Genomic DNA, 22,108 nt, shown 5'->3' with positions numbered 1-22,108 from the left:
TAGATGCGTTAGGGAACGTCATCCGAAGGATGTACTTTAACTTGTCGCCTTCGGGTGATATGAGTACTACTCTGCGGCTCCTTCTAGTCTTTTGGACCCGTCAAAGTTCATGGTCCAGGTTCTCGACAAATCTGGAGGTCCCGTATTTTGCAACTCCATCCACTCTGCGATGAAGTCCGGCAGTATTTGCGACTTTATTGCTTTTCTTTTTTCATACGTGATGTCCCGAGGGGAAAGTTCTATTCCCCAAAGGGAGACACGACCCGTAGCTTCTGGGTTGTTCAGTATATTTGACAAGGGAGCTTCATTGACCACTATGATCGGATGTGCCGAAAAATAGTGGCGCAATTTTCGTGCTGTCGTGAACACTCCATATGCTATCTTTTGGTACTGAGGATACCTTTGTTTTGAGGGCGATAAAACTTCGCTAACGAAGTATACTGGCCTCTGCACGCCGTGGAGTTTTCCTTCTTCTTCCCTTTCAACAACTAGCACCGTGCTCACCACTTGGGGCGTGGCTGCGATATACAGCAGGAGAGGTTCCCTTTCTTTTGGCGCCACCAAAATTGGTGGTGTCGAGATTGTGCGCTTCAAATCCTCGAAAGCTCTGTCGGCTTCTTCGTTCCACTGGAATTTATCTCCTTGCTTTATCAAAGCGTAAAATGGTAACGCTTTTTCACCCAGCCTAGCGACGAATCTGCTCAAAGCTGCGACTCGCCCAGTTAGCTGTTGTATTTCTTTCAACTTTGTTGGCTTCCTCATTGTTACGATAGCTTGTATTTTATCGGGATTTGCTTCGATCCCTCTTGCTGAAACTAGAAACCCCAGAAGTTCTCCTGTTGGGACGCCGAAAGAACACTTCGTCGGGTTCAGTTTGAGGCAGAACTTATCAAGGTTGTCGAAGGTTTCCTTGAGATCCTCGATCAGCGTTGCCCCCTTTTTTGATGTTATGACGACATCATCAATGTATACTTGCACGTTCTTCCCGATCTGTGTCGCCAAACACTTCTGCATCATCCTCTGATATGTTGCTCCCGCATTTTTTAAACCAAAGGGCATTGTTCTGTAGCAAAACACACCGTAAGGTGTAATAAACGCGGTCTTTACTTCATCTTCTTCTTTCAATCTGATCTGGTTATAACCAGAATATGCATCCAGGAAGGAAAGACGTTCACATCCAGCCGTGGAGTCGATAATTTGATCGATCCTCGGGAGGGGAAAGTGATCCTTTGGACAATGTTTATTGAGACACGTAAAGTCGACGCACATGCGAAGGACCTTAGTGTTTTTCTTCGGCACCAGCACAGGATTTGCTACCCATGTGGCTTCTGTGAATATCTCTTTGATAAAACCAGCTTCTTGTAGTCGATTGATTTCGACGGCATGGCTTTGCGGTTTGGTTCCGAAAAACGCCGCAAAGGTTGTTTGATTGGTCTCGCTAGTGGATCCAAGTTTAGGTGGTGCTCGGCAAGTTCCCTGGGTACTCCTGGCATGTCAGCTGGACACCATGCGAAGATTTTCCAGTTGCTCACGGAGGAACTCGACGAGCGCCGCTTTCCTATGCGATATCCATGTCGTTTGCGATAGATGTCGTCTTTTTCGGGTCTCGGGTGAATCTGCACCTCTTTTGAATTTTTCTCGGTACTGAAAGTTGATTCTTTGTTTGGCCTTCCAACGTCTGGTAGTGCGTCGTAATCAGTCATGCTTTTTGACGCCAAGTACTCAGCTTGCATCCCGAAAGTTTCTGACAGCCGGTGAAAATCCTTGTCGCATTTATCGGCTAAGGCAAAGCTTCCTTTGACTGTGATTGGTCCCTTTGGCCCAGGCATCCTCCACAACAGGTATGTATAGTGTGGCACCGCCATAAATCTAGCATATGCTGGTCGTCCCAACAGAGCGTGGTACTGCGACGGAAAATCCACGACTTCAAATTCGAGCCTCTCGATTCTATAATTTTCTCGGGTCCCAAAGCGAACGTCGAGATTGATCTTTCCCAATGGGTAACTTGGTTTCTCCGGTGTGATGCCGTGGAACCTTGTGTCTGTTGGTTTCAAGTTTGCTAAGGCTATGTTCATCTTCCGCAATGTATCGCATACATAAGGTTCAAGCTGCTGCCGCCGTCTATGAACACTCGAGAGACATCAAATCCCGCGATAAGCTGGCGAGAATAAGTGCTTGACTGCCCTGGTCGAGGAACTTGCTGCGGATGATCTGCTATTGTGAAGCCGATATCTTGTCCTGACCAATTAAGGTACTCAACTGTTGGTGGAGGCATTTTCTCTGCCATAAACACCTGTCGTGAGATTACTTTCTGAGCTCTATTGGACGGCCTTCCCTTCTGAATCATCGACACTGCTCCATTGGAGTTAGGATCAACATAAGGTGGTGGTGCAGGTGCTGCCGCTATTCTGAGCTGATGCCGATTGTCGTCTGTGATCGCGGGAGGAGGCGGCAAGTGAATCTCGCTTCTAGGTTCTCGAGGATTTCTCTGTGCTGCCCGCGCGTTAGCGTTTCTGCACCGCAACATTGCCTGAAAATTTCGACAGCTCTTTCTGCAAGTGCCCGACTGTCTTTTACCGTTCTTGTCGAGGAAAAAGTGCATCCGGCACGGTCCATTCATCATCTCTTCAGGGGACACAAAGGGTCTTGGGAACCTAGGCCCGCTATTTTTGCCTCCGTCGCGTGAATCATCCCCTGTTATCACCTCGCTGTTCATTGCTTCTCTCGGTAATCATCTCTGTTGCTTCCTCCTGTATTTGTCCGAAAACCTGCCGAAATTTGTCCTGGAGCGTCATAGTTCTGCACGCCGAGGAAATCTTCGCCTCGGTTGATAGTTTCGACCACGGTCCTCCTCGGCGACTGTGCCGTTTGTTGTGGACAGCGTCTTCTCCATCTGCCCATTTATTTGCTATCTCCATTAACGCGGATCTTGTCTTTGGATTGGTCCTTCCCAAATCCTCGACAAAATCTCCACGCTCGACTCATGCGACAAATGCTTCTATCGCTCTCTCGTCAGATATATTTTCTGCTGAATTTTTGATGATATTCCATATTTGGATGTACTTTCTCATTGGCTCATCGGCTTTTGTCGACATGCTCTCAATTCCTCTAACGACGCGGGTTTTGCACGTGGATCTGAAGTTCTTGACGAACACATCCTCGAAACTTTCCCGGCTGTCGATGGATCCTGGAGCGAGTTTCTTTATCCAAGATCGTGCGGCTCCACTCAAATGTACCTGGATGCTTTGCATAGCTGTTGCCCTGGTTCCTCCCCGTCAGCTTCACCGTCTCCAGATAGTCGACTAGCCAATCCTCTGGATCTTGGAGGCCGTCGAACTTCTTGAAATTATCGGGTAGCTTGAATCCTGAGGGGACTCGAGTTTTTCGGACTCTCCTCGTGAAGCATGGCAAGCCGCACATATCTTCGTCGTTAAGCTCCGGAGATTGCCGATGATCCCTTCTGCTTTGTCGTGCTCTGTCGACTCTTGCTTGTGCTGCCGTATCTCTTGCTCCACTTGGTCCTTCAGGGGCTGCCGCCGTTGCTGCTGCAGGTCGTGGACTATTTTGCCTTGTTGTTCCTTCGGGAGGCGTTGAAACGAATGCTGTCCCCATAGCTCCAACTCCTGCTATCGCCATATTGTATAGTGTTTCCCTTGGATCACCTGGAGGTGGTTTAGACGCGAGGATAAAAGCTTGTGTCGCCATATACCCAGCTTCTGGTGTCTTAGGGATAATGTTTCCTCTTGTGTCTATCGACATAAAGGACATGTCGAGGTTTTGAACCAAGTGCTCTCTTTCTGCTTCGGGTATGTGTTGTAACCTTGATCTTCCTCTGTTCCGAGCCTCCCTGTGGCTATCACCCGAAGTTCTAGATTGTCGACTCAGATCTGCCCTTCTCCTGCTAGATGCAGAAGCTGCTTCCTTTCTCCTGTTCAACTCAGCTGTCTGTTTTTCCAATTCCCTCGCAGCTCGTGCGAGCCTATATTGATATGCTTGCAATTCCTCTGGTGTGGCCGTGGTAGCCATTGGTTCTGTACCGTTCATAGCTCTCGCGGCTCTGTCCCACGCTGCTTGTGAAAGTTGAACTCTATCTCGCGGCTCTGGCCCGACGTATTTGTTGCCCAGGCCTTGTCGCAGATTGGAGGGATCGACATATGGATTTCCCAGACTGTCGAAAGCCTCAGATGTCTCCTCTTGATCTTCAATGGCGTAAATCTGATGATACTTTGTACTCAGATCTACGTTGGGTTTGGTGACATCATCGTTGAGATTGATGAAGACCTTGCCTACTGTGATAGATTTGTCGATGAAGTCGTAACTGTCGACATCGCTTGAGCCATCGCTTATATATGAGTCCGCAGATGACTCAAACGACATGTCGTTGAAGATCTTGGCGAGTTTCTCTCTTGTTCTGGTGCTGACGTAACGTGTCGCCGAGGTTTCTTCTTCTCCTGACTCGATTGATGATGCATAGCTTGAAAAATCGGAATCGACCACCAACGATCCCGACGAAATCGGAATCTCGACACGATACGATCCTTCCTTCTCGACGCGAAAGTGAAACCTTCCGAACGTCATCTCCATGGGCTCCGCCAGATACGCATATGCATCCAAACGGGAGGGTGGGTGAGGAACAAAATCGACAAGACCAGCAGCGATCTGTTTACCTCGATCCATTGTGTTGCTTGCGGTTGACGATGTCGGAGATCTTGAGCGTGCCATCGAGATCAGATCCTTACGCCTCTAGTTCCCACAGACGGCGCCAATTGACAAGGTATCAACTTGTCAATGCCTATGGATTGTAGGCTAGGGTTTAGTTGGAAGTAGAGGGTAAGTAGATCTCGAAGGTTTCAGCCGAAAAGTACTCGACGATTATGAAAACTAGGGTTTGTAGACAATGATTCGATGATCTCCTCGTCCCTCGACTCCCCCTTTATATAGGAGGTGGAGCCGAGGGATTCGTGTAGTACAAATTACAGAGTCCGGGACGGTTTCTAACTCATCCCGCCAGATTACAGATAACACTTCCTATTACAACTCTTGACTTTCCTTGATATATCTTGGGCTCCCGAATCTTCTTATTCTTCGGGTAGTGGGCCTTCAGTAAACCCCGGGTACTATCTTCGGCAGGCCCATTTGGGATGCCTATGTCAGGAGACAACCCATGATTTTACTTCAGTACTTTTGTTTTATATTTGAGTCTTGGAAGTTGTTACTACTGTAGCAACCTCTCCTTATCTTAATTTTGTTGCATTGTTGTGCCAAGTAAAGTCTTTGATAGTAAGGTTCATACTAGATTTGGATTACTGCGCAGAAACAGATTTCTTGCTGTCACGAATTTGAGCAGTAGTCTCTGTAGGTAACTCAGAAAAATCTGTCAGTTTACGTGAGTAATCCTCAGATATGTACGCAACTTTCATTCAATTTGAGCATTTTCATTTGAGCAAGTCTGGTGCACCTAAAAAATTCGTCTTTACGGACTGTTCTGTTTTGACAAATTCTGCCTTTTATTTCGCATTGCCTGTTTTGCTATGTTTGATGGATTTCTTTATTCCATTAACTTTCAGTAGCTTTGTGCAATGTCCAGAAGTGTTAAGAATGATTATGTCACCTCTGAACATGTGAATTTTGATTATGCACTAACCCTCTAATGAGTTGTTTTGAGTTTGGTGTGGAGGAAGTTTTCAAGGATCAAGAGAGGAGGATGATACAATATGATCAAGGAGAGTGAAAGCTCTAAGCTTGGGGATGCCCCCGTGGTTCATCCCTGCATATTTAAAGAAGACTCAAGCATCTAAGCTTGGGGATGCCCAAGGCATCCCCTTCTTCATCGACAACATTATCAGGTTCCTCTAGTGAAACTATATTTTTATTCCGCCACATCTTATGTGCTTTACTTGGAGCGTCTGTTTGTTTTTGTTTTTGTTTTGTTTGAATAAAGTTGGATCCTAGCATTCATTGTGTGGGAGAGAGACACGCTCCGCTGTTGCATATGGACAAATATGTCCTTAGCTTTACTCATAATGTTCATGGCGAAGGTTGAATCTGCTTCGTTAATTGTTATATGGTTGGAAACGGGAAATGCTACATGTGGTAATTGGTAGAATGTCTTGAATAATTTGATACTTGGCAATTGTTGTGCTCATAAGGATCATGTTTAAGCTCTTGCATCATATAGTTTGCACCTATTAGTGAAGAAATACATAGAGTTTGCTAACATTTGGTTTGCATGATTGGTCTTTCTAAGGTCTAGATATTTTCTAGTAAGGGTTTGAACAACAAGAAAGACAGTGTAGAGTCTTATAATGCTTGCAATATGTTTTTATGTGAGTTTTGATGTACCGGTTCATACTTGTGTTTGCTTCAAATAACCTTGCTAGCCTAAGCCTTGTATTGAGAGGGATTACTTCTCATGCATCCAAAATCCTTGAGCCAAGAACTATGTCATTTGTGTCCACCATACCTACCTACTACATGGTATTTCTCTGCCATTCCAAAGTAAATTGCTTGAGTGCTACCTTTAAATTTCTATCCTTTATCTTTGCAATATATAGCTCATGGGACAAATAACCTAAAAACTATTGTGGTATTGAATATGTACTTATGTATCTTATTTCTTATTAAGTTGCTTGTTGTGCGATAACCATGTTCCTGGGGACGCCATCAACTATTCTTTGTTGAATATCATGTGAGTTGCTATGCATGTCCGTCTTGTCTGAAGTAAGGGTGATTTATCATGAGTTGAATGGTTTGAGTATGCATATTGTTAGAGAAGAACATTGGGCCGCTAACTAAAGCCATGATCCATGGTGGAAGTTTCAGTTTTGGACAACAATCCTCAATCTCTTATGAGAATATTATTTGTTGTTGAATGCTTATGCATTAAAGAGGAGTCCATTATATGTTGTCTATGTTGTCCCGGTATGGATGTCTAAGTTGAGAATAATCAAAAGTGAGAAATCCAATGCGAGCTTTCTCCTTAGACCTTTGTACAGGCGGCATAGAGGTACCTCTTTGTGATACTTGGTTAAAACATATGTATTGCGATGATAATCCATGTAAATCCGAGCTAATTAGGACAAGATGCGGGCACTATTGGTAATCTATGCATGAGGCTTGCAACTTGTAGGATATAATTTACATAATGCATATGCTTTATTACTACCGTTGACAAAAGTGTTTCTTGTTTTCAAAATAAAAGCTCTAGCACAAATATAGCAATCAATGCTTCCCTCTGCGAAGGGCCATTCTTCTACTTTTATGTTGAGTCAGTTTACCCACTTCTCTCCATCCTAGAAGCAAACACTTGTGTTAACTGTGCATTGATTCTTACATACTTGTCTATTGCACTTATTATATTACTTTATGTTGACAATATCCATGAGATATACATGTTACAAGTTGAAAGCAACCGCTGAAACTTAATCTTCCTTTGTGTTGCTTCAATGCCTTTACTTTGAATTTATTGCTTTATGAGTTAACTCTTATGCAAGACTTATTGATGCTTGTCTTGAAAGTACTATTCATGAAAAGTCTTTGCTATATGATTCAATTGTTTACTCATTGTCTTTACCATTACTTCGAATCGCTGCATTCATTACATGTGCTTACAATAGTATTGATCAAGATTATGATAGCATGTCACTTCAAAAATTATCTTTGTTATCGTTTACCTACTCGGGACGAGTAGGAACTAAGCTTGGGGATGCTGATACGTCTCCAACGTATCGATAATTTCTTATGTTCCATGCTTGTTTTATGACAATACCTACATGTTTTATACATACTTTATGTCATATTTATGCATTTTCCGGCACTAACCTATTAACAAGATGCCGAAGAGCCGATTCTTTTCATTGCTGTTTTTGGTTTCAGAAATCCTAGTAAGGAAATATTCTCGGAATTGGACGAAATCAACGCCCAGGATCTTATTTTTCCACGAAGCTTCCAGAACACCGAAAGGGAAACGAAGTGGGGCGACGAGGCGCCCACACAATAGGGCGGCGCGGCCAGGGCTTGGGCCGCGCGGCCCTAGCGTGTGGGGCCCTCGTGGCACCCCCTGACCTACCCTTCCGCCTACATAAGCCTTCGTCGAGAATAACTCCAGTACCGAGAGCCACGATACGGAAAACCTTCCAGAGACGCCGCCGCCAATCCCATCTCGGGGGATTCAGGAGATCGCCTCCGGCACCTTGCCGGAGAGAGGAATCATCTCCCGGAGGACTCTTCACCGCCATGGTCGCCTCCGGAGTGATGTGTGAGTAGTTCACCCCTGGACTATGGGTCCATAGCAGTAGCTAGATGGTTATCTTCTCCTAATTGTGCTATCATTGTCGGATCTTGTGGGCTGCCTAACATGATCAAGATCATTTATCTGTAATGCTACATGTTGCGTTTGTTGGGATCCGATGAATATTGAATGCTATGTTATGTTGATTATAATCTATCATCTATGTGTTGTTTATGATCTTGCATGCTCTCCGTTATTAGTAGAGGCTCTGGCCAAGTCGTTACTTGTAACTCCAAGAGGGAGTATTTATGCTCGATAGTGGGTTCATGCCTCCATTAAATCTGGGACAGTGACAGAAAGTTCTAAGGTTGTGGATGTGCTATTGCCACTAGGGATAAAACATCAATGCTATGTCTAAGAATGTATTTGTTGATTACATTACGCACCATACTTAATGCAATTGTCTGTTGTTTGCAACTTAATACTGGAAGGGGTTCGGATGATAACCTGAAGGTGGACTTTTTAGGCATAGATGCATGCTGGATAGCAGTCTATGTACTTTGTCGTAATGCCCAATTAAATCTCACACTACTCATCATAACATGTATGTGCATTGTCATGCCATCTTTATTTGTCAATTGCCCAACTGTAATTTGTTCACCCAACATGCTATTTCTTATCGGAGAGACACCACTAGTGAACTTGAGACCCCGGTCCATTCTTTACATCGAATACAATCTACTGCAATACTCGTTCTTACTGTTTTCTGCAAACATCATCATCCACACTATACGTCTAATCCTTTGTTTTCTGACAACCTCACTGTTACGTTGGGGCAAAGTACTTTGGTTGTGTTGTGTAGTTCCACGTTGGCGCCGGAATCCCTGGTGTTGCGCCGCACTACAATCCGCCGCCATCAACCTTCAACGTGCTTCTTGGCTCCTACTGGTTCGATAAACCTTGGTTTCTTACTGAGGGAAAACTTGCCGTTGTACGCATCACACCTTCCTCTTGGGGTTCCCAACGGACGCGTGCTGTACGCGTATCACTCCACCAAAAAGGCCCTATTAAAAGTTGCCCTAAACTTCCTGTTTTGGAGCATCTCATAGACAGTAACAATCTTCTTCTCACAACAACAAAATAGAGAAGGGAATATCACTTGTAGAGGGCATTTACCCAACCAAACATCACTATAGAAAAATAGTTCTTACCATTGCGCAACACATACCTGGAACCCATCTTGAATTATATTTTAATCTTATACAACCAGCCATAAATTGAGATGCACCCACCTCACTACATTGGTAGTTTTAGAGTGTATAAGTGGACTGCACTAGCCCTTTCCACCAGTTTGGGCTTTTGGTTGCGCTGGCTAGTGTGTGAAGCTTGACATGGTTTGAGAGCCCATGGTCTTGAGTTTGAGTAATGGCTTTCGCAATTGATCCTAAAATTGTTGGTGTCCCCCTCTTTGTCCACGTATTGGCATGTAATTCATATGTGTGTTTCCTCTTCTTCTACTCACGCGTTGACTTTCTATTCTTCTATCGCACATGTCAAGTGTATAAGTGTATTGTACTACCCTTTTCCATAGTTCGGACTTTTTGTTTCCCCCTCTTTGTCCACGTATTGGCCTCTTTATTTCTAGGTGTGTTGCTCTTTGTGTATTCGCATGTTGACTTTCTCTTCTCACATCACATGTGAATGAAGTGTTGGAATGTATAAGTTGATTGCATTAGACTTTTACATTAGTTCAACTTTTGCTTGCGTTGGCTAGTGCATGATTCTTGACATAGTATCAGAGCCCAAGGCCTCTTGAGCCTATACCTCTGAGACACCGGTTGACTTTTCACGTCTCTTGGGATATACATCTGAGTCTTTACACGTGTTGACTTTTCATTCCGTCGCACATGATTAGAGGTGTTGGAGTGTATAAGTGAATTACATTAGCCCTTTCCATCAGTTCGAAAATTTGGTTGCGTTGGCTAATGCATGATGCTTGACATGGTATCAGATCCCAAGGGTCTTGAGTCCGAGTCCTGGCATAAGCAATTTATCCTAAAATTGGTGTCCATGTACATACCTCTTGAGCCTATCTCTAAGTCACCAGTTCACGTATATACCTCTCAGGATATACCTCCGAGTCTTTACACGTGTTGACTTGTCATCCCCGTCACACATGAGTGGGGGCGTTGATGTGTATAAGTGGATTGGACTAGCCTTTTTCTTAGTTCGAACTTTTGGTTGCATTGGCTAGTGCATGATGTTTGACATGGTATCAAAGTCCAGGGACTCAAGTTCGAGCCATGGCTTTCCCAATTTGTCTAGGAATTTTTGCGGTCCCCTCGGTGTCCATGTATCCGCCTCTTGAGTCTACTTTTGAGTCACCAATTCACGTATATGCCTTGGAATATACCTCTGAGTCTCTACATATGTTGATTGTCATCTCCATCACACGTGAGTGGGGGTGTTGGAGTGTATAAGTGGATTTCACTAGCTCTTTCCATTACTTTAAATTTTTTGTTGCGTTGGCTAGTGTATGATGCTTCACAAGTAGAACCCTCTGTTTCATTAGATTAATGTTCTTGATTAGTTTTTTTTATAGATAAAAAGCTTTTATAGCCCGTACCATGGACCAACCTCGCTATGCCATGGATTCTGATATATATATATATCCAGGTTAATTAACACGACACGCACGCCACAAATCCTAACTTCACACAAAACAATTTTTGCGGTCCCCTCGGTGTCCATGTATCCGCCTCTTGAGTCTACTTTTGAGTCACCAATTCACGTATATGCCTTGGAATATACCTCTGAGTCTCTACATGTGTTGATTGTCATCTTCATCACACGTGAGTGGGGGTATTGGAGTGTATAAGTGGATTTCACTAGCTCTTTCCATCCGTTTAAAAATTTTGTTGCGTTGGCTAGTGTATGATGCTTCACAAGTAGAACCCTCCGTTTCATTAGATTAATGTTCTTGATTAGTTTTTTTATAGATAAAAAGCTTTTATAGCCCGTACCATGGACCAACCTCGCTATGCCATGGATTGTGATATATATATATATCCAGTAATTAACACGACACGCACGCCACAAATCCTAACTTCACACAAAACAAACTGCTTGTAGTATCTGATTTGCCGAATGTGCTGGCGAGTTAAGGATTCGCAATAGCTCGCACGAATCTCCTCCAGCCTCTTCTTTTGGCCAAACGCGGGAAGCTAGACGGTTCATGTACTTAGGCATCTCCAGCGACGCGACGCAAACGGTCGCTGAGCGACCGTTTTCGTCCGCTGTGACCGGAAATGCGTCTGACATCTCCTCCAGCGGGGCGATGCAAAGTGACCGAATCGTCCGCGGAGACGCAAACCTGGTTCAAATATGTGCATCGGATGCGTCTCCGCGGACGTCCGGAAAGTGTCCGCTCGCGTCTAGCGGATGTTTCGTCGGGCCCGCCTGGCAGCGACTCTGCGTCGATGCGTCTTCTCAAACGCGTCAGTGGCTGCGCCGCTGCATCGCTTCGGCAGCCTGCGCCACGTTAATGGTGATGCCTCGGCTGCCGAGCGGCCGCAGCCCACCTCCGCCAACCACGTTAATGGCGACGCCACGGGTCCCGCGGTCACCGCATGCCTTCGGCCTATATAAAGGGGAGGCGCGTTCTTCTTCCTCATCCACTCCTCCAAACAAACCCTAGCCGCCACAAAGCTCGACCGTAGCGCCGCCTAGGTATTCCTGCGACGCATCCAGGCCCGCGAGGAAGTCCATGGCCGGTCCTGGTGGCCGGCGAGGCGGTCGAGGCCGCGGCCCTGGGCGCCCCCGGGGCCGGGGAAGGGGCCGCCGTGGTGGAGCAGCAACGGCCCCACGCTCGCCGTCGCCTGCGCCCTCCTCGTCTTCGCAGGACGACTGCTGCTTCGAGTTCCTCCTCCGCATCGACGATGACCCACTCGGCATCAAGTGGCTCCCGGACAAGTTCGCCGAGTTCGTCTATGGCGTCGAGCCGGCACATTTGCAGCTACGGGAGGTCAGCTGCAACTTCTGCCGCTGGCCCGCTGAGGTCCTGTTCGATGGGCAGGGCAAGATGTACCTGCATACGGGGTGGGACAAGTTCGCCCGTGACCTCGCGCTCGAGCCCGGCTGCCAGCTCACCTTCCTCTATGAGGGGGACGGCGAGATGATCGTCAAGGTGTTCGACGACATAGCCTGCCGCAGGCACTACCACACGGCGAATCCGGCTCGGACACTGATAGTTAGAGCTTAGTGTTCTTTCTTTGCAGCGAATCTGGCTACGGGCCAGACGAAGCCAGTAGTCGAGGTTTTTGGATGTTCTTCCTCGGTAGAACCAACAATGGCACCGTCTCCTCCCGCTGGATTTTCCAGTTTCGGTGATTGGGTGTGCCCTCGAATGTTCTTTCTTGGCAGCGAACATACGGAAATCAACACAACTAGTTTCTTTTTTTTTTAAATGTTATATTTGTGTCAACCATGGTTCAAACTATGTGTTAGTTTGTGTAAACCATATTCCAAACTATGTGTTAGTTTGTGTAAAATCATGTTTCAATATGTAATATTTGGAACTATGTTTAAATAGAGAAGAGGAAAAAATAAGAAAAAATAAATGCATCGCCCCGCTGGAGCAGCCCCCAGACGCAAACGGACGCGCGGACAAAAACGATCATTTTAGCGTCCGCAGCGCGACGCAAACGGACGCTCGCGGACATTAAAATGCGTCGTGCTGCCCTTACAGCTGGACGATGCTGACTCGTAGCTGCTGCGAGGTTTGTATTTTGTAGGCGGCACCAAAGTTGGCTCTACACGCCGTCGCGACACGAGCTCGACCATAGGAGAAGTAGCCTAGCCGTTCGCTTGGACTTCAATCTTCAGGCATGATTGGTTTGTTATTCACCATTCGCTTGGTACAACTTCAAGGCCATGGCAGACAGGTTTTCAAACTCAGGCTTGCAAGCACATGTTGGCAGATTCTCCGGTGCCGATCAGTGGCAATGTTGCAGGAAAATACATGTCCCTTGATCTGCTACACCGATGGCGACAGGGATTAGGATGCTTGACACCTTCTCAGCCTAACACTCCTCGTTCCTGTTGGGTGGGACATGCAGAGCCAGTTTAGGCAAGGATGCCCACTCATCCACGCTAGCTACGCCCAACCGTTGGCCAAACAATTGAGAGCAATTCGATCCCCCCATCATGCACACAGCTAATCAGCTGAAAATATCGTGCCGCACGTACAATATGGCCACCACCACTGGTAGCAGGGTAGAAAAGTGTGTAGTGGTATATTATTCCAGCCAGCTAGCTAGTACGTATCTCTCGTAGGTGGTGTACTGCTGTGCTGATCGCCCAAAGTGATGTCTAGCTAGTACGTATCTCGTAGAGGCAGTTTAGTGCCAGCCGCGAGTCGATATGTGCTCGACGGTTCGCACTCAACAACAGCTGATGCCTGCCTCGGAAGTCGGAATGATGGATCAAGCTTTGCGACATGCCACCAACCATGCATGGTAGAATGCAGCTCACAGCATCTGCCAGCTGCACGGATGTGATGGCAATCGGCCCGATACACATGAAGTGTGTCACTAGTATTACGTATTATTTATTCTCTTTAGCTTAAAAGAATAAACTAATTATTCTAAAATGACGATGTCATCAAAAATGTTAGTTATTTTTAACTAAGTAGGAAGAATGGAAGATGGGGTAACCTAATGTTGACTTTTTTTTTTTTTTTTTGAACAAGGGAAGGGACCCGAAGGTCCCAGAACTTGCATTAATATAACAAAAGTGTTACAATACTGCAGAAAGGACCTAAAAGCAACATAAAATTACAACAGTGTCCTTCCAATTTGCAAAAAAGACCCCATAATAAATAACAGGAAAGCAATCGGGTCCTTGCGCAAACTTCGACCTCGCCGGCGATGCAATTGCCACCATCACCGGCCGCGTCCTTGCCATCAACGGGCAAGTGGGAAAGGGCCTCCCGCCGGAGGTTGAAGGAGGGGGCATCGGAAAATCCCGGCGAAACAAGATGATGCCGGAGTACCACCCTAGCTACCCAAGAAGCTTGCTGGAGAAAATCCACCATCGAAGGAACCGAAGCTCCAGCAGCAGTTGAAGTCGATGCAGTAGAAGAAGAGCATACGCGGTCGCCAATGCCAGTTCTTGAACTTCCCCACTGAGCAGACCAACACCAAACCTCCCCAAATCCCCCGTCTCCATGACGGCCAGATGTGGATGCAGTGGCACAGACTGCCCAGCACCAAGCACCTCCGCGCTTATTTGACGAGGATTCGACAGATCCGACTTCCACCAACTTCTCCGGCCACAGGAGCAAGAAGATGGAGCGAATCCGCCATGGACCAACACCGCGCGCCGGCGTGGTCACCACCCCAAGCGGTAGAACGCTAGACCACCTAACTAGGTAAACACATGACTCTGAACTACTATATACAGAGAACCTCCACGCGCCTCTCCCTCCTCCACTCCGGCCGGCAGCGCCGACGGAGAAGATCGGGGATCAGGCGGGATCTGGGTGGCACGGACGGTGGACTCTCAATACGCTTTTCTGGAGGAGACCGGCACCACCTAATGTTGACTTACTTCCATCTAACAGCAGATTTGTTGTTAAGCCCATGACTGCACCGTTTCTTTCTCTACAGGAACTAGGTTATAGGCCCGTAACCCACCGTGCACTTAGGCGGGCCTTGAAATTCCGTACTGCTTATCTGAGGATTTTCACTTGGAATTCCAGCTCATGGGCTTATGGCCGTCTTGTGACTGGCAAAAAGGTGGCGTGGTGCGAGAAAACATGAACTTGCTAAGCCCAAACATATTGGAATTTATTTAAGGAAAAATATTGTCTTGTAAATTAAACAGTCTGCACGACTGACTATTTTATTTCTTTTTGTTACCTGGCAGTAATCAGTACACTAGTATAAAGTTCATTGTCGCGAACAGGTGACTAAACCTCTAATCCGACGGGCTAGTCACCCAACTTGTTACAAATAACTATTTGTCACTTACGGGCGTGAAACCTGTCAATGATAAGTCACACATCAGAGTGGGTGCTATGGGGGGCCCGGAGGGGGGGGTGGGGGGGGTGTCCAAGAGGAGCGCTTACTAGATGTTTGTCGGCGTTCTTGTGGGATCCTAGAGACCCTGTTCACTCTTTGTACTGGTTTGAACTTTTCGGAGGGTGTGCATAATCTTCAAGGTTAGGGTATATACTAACAAATCATTGTAAGCCCGTTGACATTGTTAGAGATACTCGGAGTCGTTGAAACCACATCTTGTACGTTGCATACTATATTTCACAACAAAACCCTGACAGAAGTGCTGCCCTAGCTGCACTTCCTATAAGCATCCCTAGCAAGGGGATCAAAAAACAAATAGATTATGAAGCACAATTTAAACCTAAAAATAGATTCTAATCAAGGATCAAGACGAAAGAACAAATTTTGATTTGTCTCATGCTGCATTTTTCTTGTGCTTCACTTGCTATTTCTTCTACTTGCAATTTGTGATCTCATCGTCCTTTTTCTCGCAATAATGCATCCTTCGCTAAGATTTTCACAGTTGCATCTTTTATAGTGCAATCGAAAAGGAGTCCTATTTTGAGAGCATTATTCCAATTTGGCATATATGAGAAAAATCTATATTGCTAGGTAAAAATGACATATTGTTGAATATGTTATCTTGCAGTACTAGCAATAGGAAAAAGCACACAATATACTAATATACTTATATATAACGGTTGCTTTTTAACTAACAACACCAAAGTAGAAGAAAACAAACATAATTGTACCTCTCTGTAATATTCCCTTCAATTATTACCACATAGGTTATTTCGTTAAGAGAAGCTTTCGAGCAACATTTGTACTTTTAATATGGACCTATGTGATTGTTATATATTAGTTAAAATGCCGTTGTTATATACAAGACTTAATTTTAGTAATAGGCGTAGGATATGATAAAGTATAAATGTTGATCAAAAGCTTCTCTTAACGAAGTAACCTATATATGTGTTAATAATCGGAGGGAATACTATATATTGCATGACATAGCTACAAGAAGATGCCATGGCCGGTCTTACAAGGTTCGTGCCTTGCATCGTGGTTGTTGCTTTCCGGTTTGGCTGGCGGGCCTACTGCCACGGCGATGCCAGATCCAGTACCACACCTAGTAGGTGTGTACGATGGTGACGGGGACGGACATGGCGACAGCTAAGACAACGACGACGACACGTGAAGGGAGGGATACCGGGCAGAGTGCGTCGCGGGCGAGGGAGAGTACAATGGCGACTACTAGGGTTCCGCAACATCTAGGACCTTTGATGCTCTTTCATGCTACTTGCCATGAGCGAATTGGGCGGCTTGCACCATTCGAGGGAACTCGGGGGGGGGGGGGGGGGCTACGGATTCTGGAATCTCAGAACGACATCAAAGTGAGCTATAGAGGCGACTAACCTGTGGCGCGATAGTGTGTCTCTCTGCGGAGCACCAGAATCTCAGAGCGGCGCAGATGCGCGCACCATCAGAGTAGACTAGGACGCACAGCAAAGTGGCGGTGCCATGTGGCTTAGGGTGACACACGTGTTCTGGGTGAAATTTTTCACCAAGTCCCACGCTGGTCTATTTATAGAAAAACTAAAACAATCACTGGCATACGCCTATTGCTTCCCCACAGATTTAGAGTCTTCACTGATGTTTATTGATAATCGTCTCCTAGCACCGATTGACCCCCAAAATCAGCTTTTTGGTTGTGAAACTTAATTAGGATTTTTCTATTCATCGGGGTTTGGCACTTTTATAATTATGTAGTTATGTATTTTCTTATAGCATGTTTTCTAGTGTTTGTAGTTTATTCATTAAGCTTTTGTACGTATAAGTATGAAATTTACTACTTGTCTAAATTATGAATATTTTACTTTACTCGTCCTACTTTCACCATAGTATATATTTGAGTCCTCTTTTTTTTGATGTCTCACATGGTCTTCTCGTTTATGAAACTTGCGCTAAGATAACTTTCTTAAATGGGGAGCTAGATGAGAAAAATTATATGGAGCAGCTCGGTCAATTTATAGTAGATGTTCAAGAGCAAAAAGTGTACGTGTAAGTTATTGAAGTTTTTGTATGGTATCAAGCAAACCTCTAAGCAGTGGCACGAGAAATTTTAAAGAAATTTAACCACTAAATGTTTTGTTGTAAACTAAGCTGACAAGTGTTTATACTATTGTCATGGTGGGGGCGATAGAGTTATTCTACATCTCTGTCTCGATGACATACTAATAACTAGGACCAATCTTGATGTAATAAAATAGGTGCGGAATTTTTCCCCGTAGTGGGTCAAGGAGTTCATGTCGTATATTTTTATGAAGACCTAGGAGTATCTGATGTAACCTTAAATGTCAAGCTGTTGTAGATGGCAATGGTGAGATTACTCTACTTCAATCTCACTATGGAAAGATATTGAGTGGTTTTGGGTATAGAGGTTGGAAGTCTTCTTCAACGCCTTATGGTTTGAGTGTGCTACTTTCAAAGGATCAAAGGATTTCTAGAGGTCAATTGGGATATTCTAAAATCATTAGCATACTTATATATTTAGCAACGCTATGAGGCCCGACATTTCTTCTGTTGAAAGCCATCTCAGTTGATTTGTGTAAAATCCAAGAGATGCTCATTAGATGCTCTTGAGAGAGCTTTGAGCTATTTGAAAATTGATGCGGGTTTTGGTATTCATTATACAAAGTATTTAAGGATATTTGATGGTTATAGCAACTCAAATTGGATATATGATACTGATGAGATTAAGACCATGAGTGGTTAGCTGTTCACACTTGGTTGTGGCGATGTTTTTTTGGAACTATTGCAAGTAGACCATCTTCACGCGGTCAACAATAAAAGCAGAACTCATAGTGCTAAACACGGACCCACTGTGTATGTTTTTTATGATGCCACCACATCGTATTGAAAATATATTATATAGCTATCACTAAGGAACTGAATTTTATTTCCATTGTGTACGAAACACTACTTTATTTTCATTGCATATGGAATAACTTTTTTATTGCGTTTGGCAAAATATTTTGTTTGCATCTCGTATGGAATAATATTTTATTTGTGTTGCGTACGAAAAAACATTTTCTCTCCTTAATTTTTGTTGCTTATTTTCTCGGTTGTACAATTTTCTTTGTATTTGAATATATTAGTGCATAATTTGATGAAGCTTTCATGAGGAAATTGAAGAAAGCACCACATTTTGGTGCTACTTTTCTGCACATCACCTACTATTCGAGTTTTAGCAAAAACCATCGGTGTAATTTATCGTAGATATATCCAAACATCGGTTGGTTAGTTGATTGGCCGGACTGCTCACATGGAAAATGACAAGTCACATAAATCCTCGAATGTGGCTGAATTTACATGAACGCCCACTTATTTTTGTTGATTTTGGTCAAGGCATCTTATATTTGGAAAAAAATATGCTCAACTGCAAGTTTTTCTTTTTTTTCAAAAATGCCAAAAGTAGGTCAAATTTAACAAAAAAATTGAGAAATACAATTAATTCTCTTTGATTATTATGGGAAATTATGTGACAATTTGGACTTGCCATTTAAAAGTGATACCGTTGTTTAACAAATTTGGCCAAATTTTGATCACAATTAAATCTTTTCAACAGTTCTAAAATCTTAAGTAATTCTAAAAATCTAATCATGAATATATTTTAAAAATTATTGACTACTCCTTTAAAGTTTGTACAGTTATTGGTAGATTTAGTAAAAAAAATAAAGTTCTAAAATTCCATTAGTTGAACTCAATTGCCTTATATTAGATTGTTTGTGCAAAATTAGCTCTGATAACATGAGCATTGCATGCAGGCCTCACCGGGCAGAATCGATGTGAAATGATCTGAACTGAAATCTTGACCTATCAACAAAAGATTACGCCGAAGATTCGTGGTTTTTGCAGCAAACCGTATTGCAAGTGCTCTGCACAAAAGCAACAGAAAAGGATTGTGGTCTTTGTTTTATGCAATTTCATCGCTTTCATCCATGGACAGATGAGCCGATTATTTACCCTCTAGTGATATGGAGGGGACAAATATATGCGGTAAACATGCCTGATAATTTGGAGCTATGGAGAAGCAAGTTAGAGGCCATTGTTTCATGGCGAGGCTACAAGTACTAATCAAGGAACAATGTAAATCCAAACATAGCCTCCACAAACGTCTCCCGGCCCTTCTTTCCTCGGAATCCCGCGGTGCCCAAATAAACAGTCGTTCTCCAATGCCTTCCGCCCCCTTTCTCCAATCCTCTCTGCCATGTCCGGTGTAAGGCAGAGAGCGAGAGAGAGGAAGAAGCTGTAAATAAAGGAGAGAGAGGAAAAAAGGCTTTCCTCCTCAAAAAGGAAAATAAACAGCTACTTCGTCGACCATGTCGTCGGCGTTCGGCGACTTCGGCCCGCTCACGGAGCGCCGCAAAGCCGAGAAGGCGCGGCAGACCCGCAAACGCCTTATGATCGCGGGCGGGGTGATCGCCGTCATACTCATTGTCTGTGGCATCGCCGTCATGTACAACAATAAAAAGGACGAGAAAGGCGGAGGGTCGGGCAGCAAGAAGGGCTCGTCCTCGTCCAAGGGCAAGTCCGGCGGCGGCGACGACTCCGACGCTGATTCCGACGGAGGATCTGGCTCGCCGGCGGACCTAAAAGCCGTGTCGAAGACCATCGCGTTTGTGTGCAAGCAGACGGACTTCCAGGACGTGTGCCAGGATAGCCTGACAAAGTGCGTGAACGCGAGCGCCTCGTCGCCCTTGGACGTGGTGCGCTCTGCCGTGCAGGTGATAGGCGAAGCCATCTCCCAGGCGTTCGACCGCGCCGACCTGATCATGAGCAACGACCCCCTGGTGAAGAACGCCGTGGCCGACTGCAAGGAGTTCTTTGTGTGGGCCAAGGACGAGCTCAACCACACGCTCAGTGGCATGGACAGCAAGGACAGCCTCACCAAGCAGGGGTACCAGCTGCGCATCTGGCTCAGCGCCGTGGTCGCGCACCAGGAGACGTGCATCGACGGCTTCCCCGACGGGGAGTTCAAGGACAAGGTGAAGGAATCCTTCGTCAAGGGGAAGGAGCTCACCAGCAACGCCATGGCGCTCATCGAGAAGGCCTCCACCTTCCTCGCCGGCTTCAAGCTCCCCAAGCGCCGCCTTCTCGAAGCTGAGGAGGAGCCACGGCGTGCCGAGCCGGTGCTCGGGGAGGATGGTATCCCGGAGTGGGTTCCCGAGAGCGAACGGAGGGTTCTCAAGGGCGGCGGGTTCAAGGCCGACATCAAGCCCACCGTGACGGTGGCCAAGGACGGCAGCGGCAAGTTCAAGACCATCAACGAGGCTCTCACTGCCATGCCAAAGACCTACGATGGAAGGTACATATACATTGTCCATGGGTCGTCCATCCGTGCATGTCCATGCTCCCCGAAAAGCGAAACAAAGGTTCAACCTCTGCATCAAAATGATACAGTATATAGAAACCATTCATTGCATAGTTTCAAATTCAGTTTCAATATCGAATATCACAATAAATCATGGATCACTCGAAGTTGTCACATAAATTAACCATCGAAAAATATCTATGCATCTTATATTCTTATGGGTTGCCGTCGTTCCTCCCAGATATATCATCTACGTCAAGGAAGGCGTGTACGAGGAGTATGTTACAATCACAAGACAGATGCCGAACGTGACCATGACCGGGGACGGTTCCAAGAAGACCATCGTCACCGGTAAAAAGAACTTCATCGACGGCATCACCACCTTCAAGACCGCAACTTTCTGTAAGCAAAATGTCGCCGTCAACTCAACACCCTCTCTAGCTTGTCCGTGGTAGCGCTTCGTTAATAATTCGTCGTCGGCAACCGTTTTTATTTGCAGCCGCGCTAGGCGACGGGTTCATGGCGATCGGGATAGGGTTCGTGAACACGGCGGGCGCGGAGAAGCACCAGGCGGTGGCGCTGCTGGTCACGTCCGACAAGTCCATCTTCCTCAACTGCAAGATGGACGCGTTCCAGGATACGCTCTACGCGCACTCCAAGGCCCAGTTCTACCGCAACTGCATCATCTCCGGCACCGTCGACTTCATCTTCGGCGACGCGGCGGCCGTGTTCCAGAACTGCATCATCACGCTCCGTCGCCCGATGGACAACCAGCAGAACATCGTCACCGCGCAGGGCCGCGCCATCGGACGGGAGGCCACGGGGTTCGTGCTCCAGAAGTGTGAGTTCAACGGTGAGACCGCGCTCACGGCGCCGGGGAAACCACCCATTAAGAACTACCTCGGCCGGCCATGGCGCGAGTTCTCGCGCACCATCATCATGGAGTCCGAGATCCCAGCCATCATCGACAAGGCCGGGTACATGCCGTGGCAGGGCGACTTCGCTCTCAAGACGCTCTTCTATGCCGAGTATGGCAACAAGGGCCCCGGAGCCGACACGGCAGGACGCGTCAACTGGCCGGGGTACAAGAAGACGATAAGCAAGCAGGATGCGACGCAGTTCACCTTGGAGAACTTCCTCCACGCGCAGCCGTGGATTGACCCAACCGGCACGCCGGCCAAGTACGACTTCTTCGGATGAAGGGACTGCAAGCACATGCCTTCGTGATGGGGCGATCGAGGAGGCCATAGGGGATTGGAGGAAGGGGTGCGGGGTACAATCTTGGTGGAATTGGATTATTGCCATGCATGTATGCGCGCTTGTTTTTGAGAGGTGTTTAAATCCGGCGATGCACGCGCGCATGTGTGTCTAGTTTTACTTTGTGTTTGTATACTGGCTCATATACGTGTTTCTTGTACTTGTACATGTATTTCATTTTTTTTACGA

At 45.8% G+C, this 22,108-nt stretch overlaps 1 protein-coding gene across 1 annotated transcript; it reads left to right on the top strand.

Moving 5' to 3' along the window:
* Nucleotides 1-19,445: 19,445 nt before the first annotated feature.
* On the top strand, nt 19,446-22,108 carry LOC127301479 (pectinesterase/pectinesterase inhibitor). Its single transcript, XM_051331737.2, has 3 exons — nt 19,446-20,656; nt 20,904-21,064; nt 21,162-22,108. The coding sequence occupies exons 1-3, from the start codon at nt 19,671-19,673 to the stop codon at nt 21,860-21,862; spliced, it is 1,848 nt and encodes a 615-aa protein (XP_051187697.1). The 5' UTR covers nt 19,446-19,670; the 3' UTR covers nt 21,863-22,108.

This window comes from Lolium perenne, chromosome 5 (assembly GCF_019359855.2).
Source record: "Lolium perenne isolate Kyuss_39 chromosome 5, Kyuss_2.0, whole genome shotgun sequence".
Taxonomy (NCBI): Eukaryota; Viridiplantae; Streptophyta; class Magnoliopsida; order Poales; family Poaceae; genus Lolium; species Lolium perenne.
Note: the sequence above shows the minus strand (reverse complement) of the source record. Positions and strands in the feature narration are given on the sequence as shown.